This window comes from Gossypium hirsutum, chromosome D05 (assembly GCF_007990345.1).
Source record: "Gossypium hirsutum isolate 1008001.06 chromosome D05, Gossypium_hirsutum_v2.1, whole genome shotgun sequence".
Lineage (NCBI taxonomy): Eukaryota > Viridiplantae > Streptophyta > Magnoliopsida > Malvales > Malvaceae > Gossypium > Gossypium hirsutum.
In genome coordinates this window covers 9,546,574-9,558,848 of record NC_053441.1, presented here as the reverse complement: position 1 = coordinate 9,558,848, position 12,275 = coordinate 9,546,574, and the positions used below count along the sequence as shown (strand labels likewise).

Genomic DNA, 12,275 nt, shown 5'->3' with positions numbered 1-12,275 from the left:
TGAGTTTAGCAAACCATTGGCGACTTGCTTGCTTTAGGCCATATAACGACTTTTGCAATTTACAGACCTTATGTGGAGTAGAGGAAGCAAAACCAGGGGGCAAAACCATATAAACTTCTTCAATCAAATCTCCATGCAAAAACGCATTATTGACATCAAGCTGGTGCAAAAACCAGTTCTTGGAAGCAGCAATAGCAAGCAGTAACCGAACAGTAGTAAGCTTGGCGACAGGGGAAAAAGTATCAAAATAATCGACTCCCTCGGTTTGTGTAAATCCCTTGGCAACCAAGCGAGCCTTGTAACGCTCAATAGAACCATCAGCTCGATATTTCACTCGATAGACCCATTTACAGCCAATGGCAGTCTTGCCTGGAGGTAAATCCGTAATGATCCAAGTGTTATTTTGTTCAAGAGCAGAAATTTCAGCTTGCATTGCTTTTTGCCAATGAGGAATTTTACTAGCTTGTAAATATGTAGTTGGTATAGAAGAGGCATTAAGAGCAAGGGTAAAGGGTGTAGAGTATTGACAATGATTGGTAGCAGCATTGCTTAAAAAATAGTGATATTGGTCTAAATATGATGGTGGTTTCCTAAGGCGAGGTGGCCTAGAGGGTTGCGAGGGTACGGGAGGTGAAACCTGTGGTTGAAGTGGCAAATCATAAGTAATGGAGGGGTCAAAGGTTAATTGTGGGATGGAGGAGGAAGGAGATGGTTGAGAGGAAAAAGGAAAAACATACTCATGAAAATGAACGTTTCTTGAGACAAAAATGACATGAGTTGACAGATCAAAAAGAATGTAACCTTTGACATGTGGTGGGAATCCAAGAAAAACACACTCACGAGCTCGAGGATCAAATTTGTGGCGATGAGCAGTAAGGGTGATTGCAAAACAAAGAGCCAAAAACCCGTAGGTGCTGAAAAGATGGTTTAGTTTGGTATAAATGGTCAAAAGGAGTGATGTTAGCTAAAAGAGGTGTTGGGGTGCGGTTGATAAGAAAAACTGAATGAAGAACAACATGTCCCCAAAAATGCTTAGGTAAACTAGCATGAAATAATAGAGCTCGTGAGACATTGAGAATATGTTGGTGCTTACGTTCAACAAGACCGTTTTGTTGCGGGGTTTCAACACAAGAGGTTTGATGAATAACGCCTTTGGAAGCATAAAAAGCTGGAATGGCAAACTCACTGCCATTATCAGTTCGAATGACTTTAATTTTGGATGAAAATTGAGTTTCAACAAGGGTAAAAAAATTCTGAACATGGGTACGAACTTCAGATTTTGTTCTTAATAGGATAATCCAAGTAAAGCGACTGAAATCATCAACAATAGTAAGAAAGTAACGATGACCAGTAATAGAAACAATATCAGTTGGGCCCCAAATATCCATATGAACAAGGGCAAATTTTTCATTGGATACAGAAGTGCTTACAGGAAAGGATATTTTCTTTTGTTTTGCCAAATGACAAGCTTTACAAGGTGCATTAGGTGATATGGACAAGGAAGGTATGTAAGGAGAAAGTAGCTTCAATCTGGAGTCAGAAAGATGACCGAGACGAGGATGCCAAAGGGAACATGACGTGTTGGTAGCTGATAAGGCAATTGGTGTGGTAATAGAGAGAGTTTGAGCTGGTGAGTCCAAAATATAGAGACCATGTAGAACTTTAGCTGTACCAATCATCGTCAAAGATGGAAGGGCCTGTAAAGAGCAATAAGTTTTGTGAAAAGTAAAAGAGCAAGGTAGTGTAGCAGTGAGTTTGGTTACAGATAAAAGATTGAAAGTAAATTGGGGAACATAAAGAACATTAGTAATGTATAGGCTATTACTAAAAATGACTGTACCAGAAATTCGAGCACAAACTTTGGTACCATTTGGAAGATTAATATATACTGGTTTAATGGAATGAAAAGAGGCAAAAAAAGATAAAGAGTGTATAATGTGATCAGTTGCACCAGTATCAATGATCCAATGGTGGGGTTGAAAAGAAAAGAGGTTACCTGAAGATACAGAAGGCTGTAAAGGTAAAGAAGAGGCGGTATTGGTAACATGAGTAGGGGAGGTAGAAGATGGAAGCAATGTAAGGAGCTGCTGTAACTGATCTTGTGTCAAAGTAACAGGAGAATCAGGTGGCAAAATAGCAACAGACTGTGAAGCGTCCAAAGATGGTGCCTCACCATCAGTAAGTACTACGTGTGCACGAGAAGTCCGACCACGAGACTTGTAACCAGGTGGATAACCATGCTTCTCATAGCATGTATCAACAGTATGCCTGGATTTGCCACAAAAGGTGCACTGCCGTGAGTCAGAAGCCGATTTCGGCTGAGATTTCCTTGAAGAAGGATGTTGGCGCAATGTGTTACTGACAAACAGTTGGGAAGAGCCAGCAGCAAGTAGGTGACGTTCTTGTTGAATAACCAAAGAAAACGCTTTGTTGATCGTAGGCGACGGATCAATGAGCATGATTTGAGAACGAACAGCAGCAAAACGATCATGGAGACCTTTAAGGAATCGAATCACATAATCATTATCATGATACTTTTGAAGAGTAGCAAAAACACCACAAGAGCAAGATGTGGGACAAGAACAAACTGGAATTGGTCTAAAATTCATCAATTCATCCCAGAGGATCTTTAACTCAGTAAAATAATCAGTGACTGAGCGATCTTCTTGTTTGAATGAATTGATTTCTTCTTGAAGATCAGAAATGCGGAAAACATCTCCTTGAGAAAAACGTTCCCGGAGATCGCGCCAAACATCAGAAGCAAAATCAAGCCAAAGAACACTGTTCATGATCGAAGGTGAGATGGAATGGTGCAACCAAGAAAGCACCATAGTATTACATCGTTCCCAAGCTGAGTAAAGAGGGTCTGTTCGAAGCGGAACTGTGATGGTGCCATTAACAAACTGGAGCTTGTTCTTGGATAAAAGTGCCATTGTCATTGCTCGAGACCAAGAATGATAATTCGAGCTTGATAGGACGGGAGAAACAAGAACCAAAGCTGGGTTTTCATTTGGATGAAGATAGTATGGACTAGAAGGTAATGTATGATCATGGAGGGCCATCGTAGGAAAGGAAAATCAAGAAGAAAATTGTTTGGAAAACAAGAAAGGACAAGGAATTATAATAGAGAAATATCACATCTGATACCATGTAGAATGAAAGTAAAAAGAAATTGCTCAATGTATTTGATACAGAAGATACTGTTATATACAAGTGGAAATGAAAAAATAACAGAAAATATAACTGCTAACTGCTAACTAATTAACAAGATTTTAAATAAAGCTATATGACTAACAACATCAGACAACCCGGTAACAATGAAGTCCCTATTGTTTGAATGTTTTCCATGCTTTTTCTTCTCTCCTTCCTCTTCTTCCTTGCCAGCAGTGGTGAGGCAGCTGTTCCATATACCACCGTGGATGCCAACGCAGCTGCATGCCTGGGATTTGCGACAGGCATGGCTGCCAAGCCCTCTTCTGCATGCTGCGATGGGCTTCAGCAGCTTGCTCAGACCGTCAAATCCGTGGAGGATAAAAAGGCCATTTGCCGATGCTTGAAGGTCGGCGCTAAGTCACTTGGAATCCAAGACAGGTTCTTGTCCAGGATTCCTCGAGCCTGCAACATCAAAGTTGGCTTCCCTGTCTCCGTCAACACCAATTGCGAGACGTGAGTGTTTCCATACATGGATAATTTTGATATGAACATATAATCTGAATCATTGTATACAGCAGAAACCTAACATCAAAATGACTTAATATTAACCGTCTTTTACATTCTTATATATTTTGATTATTGACCATATACGCAGGATTCACTAAATTACGACCTAGTGAAGGCAATGCTCCTTCACACAGCCGTAGTCCAAATAAAACAGTTTAAAATATTATTATTGGTCTTTTATGGACCTACACTTTGATCTTACGCTGCAGTCACAAATAATTTTTAGTGGAATCATATCGGTTCACTTCTTGCATGTTTTGCAATCTTGATTCTTTGCACTTTGCAAAAACACTCATTGGTTATTTTTATTATTTTCTGTTTTACGGAGTCATAAATTTTAGTAAGAGAGAATTCTCAAGTTGCACGGGAAACAGAGGAGCACAGAGATGATAATTCATCCAAAACGATGCACGTTCAACTCAACCATAAACGACAAGCCTAATAGTAAGCAAGTAATAAAAATGAAAAAGGAATAATATAATATTTAACCTTTACCGACTTACCTCTTTGAAAAAGTACCCTAACGATACAAGGTCCATATCTGAAAACCATGTATGAACACCACATTGAAACTGGATATTATTCATTACCCGTACCATTATTATGATAGAGGTTAATAAAACAACGCATCAAGGAAAATTAAAAAAAGGAATGGAAGCACAATGGGAAAGCATCTGATTATACATACATACATGCATGCATGCATATATACATATTGCTGATAGAGCTGGCAAAAGCTGAAACATATTAATGCCGGCGATCAATTTCAACTTTTAGTACAAAAAAGAAATTATTAAAACAAATCCAACCATTTTGTAACAAAGGGAAAGGAAGGGAACCATTGGTCGTTTTTGGATCATTCTTCTCGATTGATTTGTATAAAGGAAAAATTGGGCATGCAACATTTTTTCTATCTTTACTAAAATCCAACCTTTTTTGTTTACTTTTAAATTAAAGGTTACATGAGAAAGAATAATGTATGAAGATTCATGTAGACAAACAATAGGCGAGGGCTCACAAAATTCAAAGGTCAATTGTTGGAGTAAGTTCAGCCCCACCTTCCCTTTTTCAAGCACAGTTTGAAAGTGTTAGGCTTCAGCGCGGTCAATTTTTTTTTTCTTTTGTATAGTATAAAATGCTTTGTTTATTATTTGATTCTTCAACTACACCTATTTTCTCATTTGAGTACTTAAATTATTTTTTATCATATTTTAGTACTTAAACTTTTTTTTCTTTATCCATTTTAGTACTTAAAAGCTAATAATGTTAAAAAAGTTGGCCAATGAGAATGTGCTGACATTATTGTTGACATGACACATTCTTTGATAAATTGAGCTTTAAGGTACTAAAGTGGGTAATGAAACAATTTAGGTTAGAAAATAAGTATATATACTTTAGAGGCCAAATATATAAAGGTAATATAAAATTAAATATTACATTATACTCAATATTTATTGATAAATATTATATAAAAACATTAATTTTAAAAATCTAACGAAACTAATGAATCGTTTAGTCCATTTGATTTTGTATGATATTTAGCTTCTTTTTTTAAAAAAAACTTCAATGATATATGTATAAATTTGGATTGAATTTTTAAAATAATAAAGAGAATTAAACCTATTATGACCCTCCCTAGGTGAGACACCACCAAAGTGAGGTCGCCAAGTAGGCGTGTCTATTAGCATTTGGAAACTATTATCAAATAGTGGGACTGCCGTGCTAGCTATATCCAAATATTACGAGTAGTGTTCCTTTGGCCCAACATCTATAATTTTGTTTGTCTCCACTTTCCTATTTACCATTCACTTTTTCACTATAAATAACACCAAAATTATGTTAAAACTATTTGTTGTTTTAAAACTCTAATGCTATCCATTTACGTATATTATATATTTAAAGGTAGGATTCAAAATCAAATCTTAAAAATAAAAGAGAAATAATTATTAATTTCAAAAAATATTAAATTTTATAAATCATAAAATAAATACAGAAAATATCTTGATTCCCATAAAAAGACACTAGTTTTTTAACATATTAGTACATAACTTGGTGCTAATACATCAAATTAACCAAATGTGTATTTGGACATGACTTGTATTAGTACACACATGAGGCTTTACTGATCTTATTTACGTACGTATGGTAAAATGTTTTTGAAAGCAGGAATAATAGATCAAAGTCAGCTAAAATGAATACTCTCCCTCCAAATTAAAATTTAAAAGAAAAAAAAGGAGAGGACAAATTCCATTTTTAATGAGATTATATAAACTTTGTTGAAAAAGAAAAGTAGAATGATCTCATAAAAGATGAGATATGAATGGGTGATGGGTCGATTTTATTTATTTATTTCAACTTGGAAAGCACTTAAAAGGGTGTAATGCACACAAAATAATATTATTATTTTCAATTACTTCTTGTCATTGGAAGCAAAGTCATTTATGTCACATGGGAAATGACGCACATTCCAAGAGCTTGATTATCCATAACATTAATTTAATCCCAAAACAAGATATTAAAAAAAAAAGTAGAGATTTTGCAGTTCCAATACGCTTTTAACTTTATGTCTATCCATCCATCTCATGTTAAGCTAGTCGTACTCATTAAACTCGTCAATCTCTTAAGTGATGAGAAATCTACCTTTCAGGATTTTCTTTCTTCTTTCATATATTTATTTTATTTCTAAGTTTAGCTTCGTCAGAGGAAAGCTCTCACTCATTTTTTTCATTCAAAATTTAAAATAAATATATTATATAAAAATTATTTTATTCGCTACAACAATACACGAGGATGTTATATTGCCTTGGCAATAACATCATTTCTTTCTTAAAGTACAAAAATACACTCATAATAATTTTATTATTTTAGAAAAATGATTTTCAATAATTGTTTAATTAAATTAGACTCCAATTGATAGGGTAATAAACTCAATCAACTCCCTCAATATAGTATACATTGTCACAAGGGAAACAAGGTGCTTGCTCAGGAGTTAAATGAGAAGAAATTGCTCTTTTTATCTAGTTTTAGATTTTTCATTTTTAATCTCTCAAAAATAATAATTCAATTTATGTTTTTTTTCACCCTTCAATTAAATAAAAAACATATTTGGACTTCGCACAAAAATAATAATATATTTTGCAAACTTTTAACACTATCTTCTTAATCTTAAATTTAAAAATGTTATTTGGTATAACTGGGTAGCAGTCTAGCAGAGTTAAGTTGCATAGGGTAAGTGAGAGGGTAGTGAAAAGAAGATGGTAGGCGTGCAGTGTGGTTGGCGGAGAGAAACAAGAACCCCAGCCATGGCGAGTGGAGTAGCCTTCCAAAATTCCTGTAATGTGTGGTAAAGTCAGTGGAAAGGCATGTCAATGTCAATGCCCATTAATATATAGCTTTTGATGATGATGTTAACTTTGACTGCTCTCCTTCACTACCATTCTCAAACAGTGGATCCTGTTGGGAAGAAACCGAATAACCGAAACAAAGCGAAAGCACAACCGGTGCTCTTTCTCTCCCTATAACTCCTGTCAAAAATTATGGCAAGCACAATAGCACAAGATATGTTCTTTAGCAACCTTAATCAACCACAAATCAACTAATGCAACCACAACAAAAATAAATAGAGACACCGATATTTTTACGTGGAAAACCCCTCTAAATTAAGGGTAAAAACCACGGGACTTTAGAGTCCGATAAAGAGCTCCACTATCATCAAATGTTCGGCTACAAGATCACAATATCAAGCCTACAACAAGCATTCAACTCCGACAAGGCTAACAATATGTAATCTTTAGCAAAAGAGAGAAAAATGAGAGAACATCACCAAAAACGTAGCTGCTGAAAAATGGGTATTTCCGACGCTACAAGTCTCGGATGAAAGATCCGACCGTACAAAGTCAAGAACACCTTATCACCTAGCTTCTGTCCAAAGATCAGCTCAATCGAACCACGGATGGACCTTCGATCGAGGAGTTGATCACTGCTGCACCAAGCTTGAAAAAACTGATTTTTTTTTATTCTCTCTTTTTCTCCAACGAGCTTTTTTTTTTAATCTCACTCTCTGTTTTTCTCTCTTTTAAATTGAGAATTCGACACTCAATAATAATAGAGAGACAAAACATTATGGCAGAAAATATGGGTTTCCCACATAGTGGGACCCATACCCAACAAATCTCCCCCTCCAACTATGTGGGGAATGCCTCCATACCGGAGGTCAAACAACATGCTTCAAACTTTCCTCTTGGTAAGGCCTTCGTCAACATATCAGCACCATTATCATTAGTGTGTATCTTCTCAAGCTCTAACAGCTTAGCTTCAAGAACATCTCGTATCCAATGGTACCTCACATCAATATGCTTAGATCTAGCATGAAAAGTTGAGTTCTTACCAAGATGAATAGCACTCTGGCTATCACAGTACAGGACATACTTCTCCTGAGTAAAACCAAGCTCATGCACAAACTTCTTCATCCAAAGCATCTCCTTATATGCTTCGGTTGCTGCAATGAACTCTGATTCGGTGGTGGACAATGCAACACACTTTTGCAGTCTCGATTGCCATGCCACAGCTCCCCCTGCATAAGTGATTAAGTAACCTGAAGTAGATCTCCTTGAGTCAATGTCTCCGGCCATGTCTGAATTTGTATACCCAACAAGAACAGGTTTCTCATTGCCGAAACAAAGTTTCATGTTGGAAGTGCCACGAAGATATCTCATAATCCACTTCACTGCATTCCAATGCTCTCTGCCTGGATTAGAAAGAAACCGACTAACTGTACCAACGGCATAAGCCAAGTCTGGTCTCGTGCAAACCATTGCGTACATCAAACTACCCACGGCTGAAGAGTAAGGAATTTTCTGCATCTCTTCCTTCTCCTTTTCTGTGGAAGGACTATGCTTAACACTCAATCTAAAGTGCATAGCAAAGGGAGTATTCACCGCTTTAGCTTTGTCCATACTAAACCTTTGAAGTACTTTCTCAATGTACCTCTCTTGTGATAACCATAATTTCTTGGCCTTTCTATCACGTGTCAGTCTTATGCCAAGAATTTGCTTTGCTGGCCCCAAATCCTTCATTGCAAAGGATTTACTCAACTCTTGTTTCAACTTCTCAATTCTAGAAGCATTCTGACCAACAATAAGCATATCATCAACATAGAGCAAAAGAATAATAAAATCATCACCAGAGAATCTCTTAACAAACACACAATGATCAGAAGTAGTCTTCTTGTAGCCTTGCTCCCCCATAACAGACTCAAACTTCTTGTACCATTGCCTTGGAGCTTGCTTCAAACCATACAAGCTCTTCTTCAATCTGCACACATAGTCCTCTTTCCCTTGTCCAACAAAACCCTCTGGCTGCTCCATGTAAAGCTCTTCTTCCAAGTCACCATGAAGAAAAACAGTTTTCACATCCATTTGTTCAACCTCTAGGTCATAACAAGCTACCAAACTCAGTATAGTTCTGATAGAGGACATCTTCACAACCGGAGAAAATATTTCTTCAAAATCAACCCCTTTTTTCTGAGTATAACCCTTAACGACCAATCTAGCTTTGTATCGTGGAGATGAAGACTTCTCTTCTTGCTTCAACCTGTAAACCCACCGATTATTCAAAGCTCTTTTGCCTTTAGGCAGTTTCACCAATTCAAAAGTATGGTTCTCATGCAAGGATTGAAGTTCATCTTTCATCGCTTCAACCCACTGATCTTTGCATTCACTCTCCATAGCCCCTTCATAACATTCAGGTTTTCCCCTGTCAGTCAAAAGAACATATTCATCAGGAGAATACCTGACAGAAGATCGTCGATCTCTGGAAGACCTTCGAAGTGGAACTGCTGGTGGAGCTATAGGTGCTTGTTGTTGATCATTCACAACATCATCCACGGGAGTATCAAAGTCACCTATAGTCTGATGGTCACCACTAACATCACCATGCACATCATCTTGGATAGGATCTGGTGAAGAGTCTAGGGGAACCGGATTCACATCGATCAAGTCACCACTACCTTGTGAATCCACTTTCTCCGTCTTATCAATGTCATCAATGGTCTGATCCTCAATGAAGACAACATCTCTGCTTCTCACGAGTTTCTTCTGAACTGGATCATAGAGTCTATAACCAAACTCACCATCTAGACCATAACCAATAAAAATGCATTGTCGAGCCTTGGCATCCAACTTGGATCTTTCATCCTTTGGAACATGAACAAATGCTTTACAACCGAACACACGTAGGTGATCATATGACACGTCTTTACCAAACCAAACTCTATCTGGCACATCACCTTTCAAAGGAACACTAGGAGACAGATTTATCACATGTGTCACTGTATTCAAAGCTTCAGCCCAAAATGATCTTGGTAACTTTGCATCTGACAACAAACATCTGACTTTCTCAATCAATGTTCGGTTCATTCTTTCAGCTAACCCATTTAACTGTGGAGTCTTTGGTAGTGTTCTCTGATGTCTGATTCCCTGTCGCAGACAATACTCATGAAACGACCCTGTGTACTCGCCACCATTATCAGTACGAATGCACTTCAACTTCTTCCCAGTTTCCCTTTCAACTGATGCTTGAAACTGTTTAAACACCTCAAAGACTTGATTTTTAGACTTCAAAGTGTAAACCCATAGCTTTCTTGAACAATCATCAAACAAAGTCACAAAGTAAAGTGCACCACCATGTGATCTTACTTTTATCGGACCACAAACATCTGAATGGACCAACTCTAGCAACTCTGATTTCCTATGAGGAGGATGGCTTCTAAATGAAACTCTTTTCTGCTTTCCTGCTAGACAATGAGCACAATTCTTCAGTGTAGCATTCTTTAAACCCGAAAGTTGATTCTTCTTCGCTAAACAACTAAGCCCCTTCTCGCTCATGTGACTGAGTCGTTTATGCCACAACTCAGTTGAGTTGTCATTCAGTGTCACATTTACCGTCTCTCGAGAAGTCAAAGCTTGCATCAAGTACAAATTTGAGCTCTTCTTTCCTCGAGCCACAACCAATGAGCCTTTAGTCAGCTTCCACTGCCCTTCACTGAAGGTGTTACAGAATCCCTCATCATCAAGTTTTCCTGCAGAAATCAAATTCAAACGGACATCCGGTGCATGTCTGACATCCTTGAGAGTTAACTTTGTTCCATTGTTACTTACCAAGCTAACATCTCCCATACCAATAACCGAAACCAAACCATCATTACCCATCTTCAATACCCCAAAATCACCAGGAGTATAAGATGTGAAGAATTCCTTCCTCGACGTGACATGAAGTGATGCACCAGTATCAATCACCCAACTAGTCTCGTCGCATGCTAGGTTGACCAAATTCTCATTACAAATAACTAACAAATCTTCACGAGTAACAGTAGCAACACGCTCGGATTTTTCATCGTCATTCCGATCGTGTTTATCACCACCACCTTTGTTCTCTTTCTTCCACTTGAAGCAATATTTCTTGATATGACCTTTCTTACCACAATGATGACACTCAAGATTCTTGTATCTCGATCTTGACTTGCTTCGGCTTTTATCTCTACCCTTTCCATCTTTGTCTCTGTTTCTCCCCCTGTTCTCGATAACCAACACCTCGGACTGTGAAGTAGAACCCTGAGATCTTCTTCTAACCTCTTCATTCAACACACCACTCTTAGCCAAATCCAAAGTAATAATACCCTGTGGGGCAGAATTAATGAGTGAGACTCGAAAGGTCTCCCAAGAGTCTGGTAGAGTAGCAAGCAACCAAAGTCCTAAAATCTCGTCATCAAATTTGACACCCATACCAAGCAACTGATTCATCATACTCTGAAATTCACTAACATGGTCAGCTATAGACATTCCTTCTTTATATTTCAGCGCCATCATTTTCTTCAGCAAAAATAACTTGTTATTGCCCAACCTCGAAGCATACAAGCTTTCAAGCTTCTCCCACAATGTTCGAGCATGTGTCTCCTGATCAATGTGATTGTAAACATTTTCTTCAACAAATTGCCGAATAAAGCCACACACTTGTTGATGCTCAAATTCCCATTCTTCATCACTTTTCGAATCGGGTTTTTGAGTAGTAAAGACCGGAAGATGCAAAGCCTTCACAAACAACAAGTCCTTCATTTTATTCCGCCAAAGTTGATAATTTGTGCCATTCAACATAATCATCTTGCTCGTATTAATTTCCATAATTATCTGACACAATAACCAAGCTCTGGTACCAGTTTGTTGGGAAGAAACCGAACAACCGAAACAAAGCGAAAGCACAACCGGTGTTCTTTCTCTCCCTATAACTCCTGTCAAAAATTATGGCAAGCACAATAGCACAAGATATGTTCTCTAGCAACCTTAATCAACCACAAATCAACTAATGCAACCACAACAAAAATAAATAGAGACACCGATATTTTTACGTGGAAAACCCCTCTAAATTAAGGGTAAAAACCACGAGACTTTAGAGTCCGATAAAAAGCTCCACTATCATCAAATGTTCGGCTACAAGATCACAATATCAAGCCTACAACAAGCATTCAACTCCGACAAGGCTAACAATATGTAATCTTTAGC

At 37.5% G+C, this 12,275-nt stretch overlaps 1 protein-coding gene across 1 annotated transcript; it reads left to right on the top strand.

The window, feature by feature from the left end:
* Positions 1–3,337: 3,337 nt before the first annotated feature.
* Positions 3,338–3,670, top strand: LOC107902744 (non-specific lipid-transfer protein C, cotyledon-specific isoform). Its single transcript, XM_016828868.1, has one exon. The coding sequence runs from the start codon at positions 3,338–3,340 to the stop codon at positions 3,668–3,670; it is 333 nt and encodes a 110-aa protein (XP_016684357.1).
* The last annotated feature ends 8,605 nt before the right edge of the window (positions 3,671–12,275 follow it).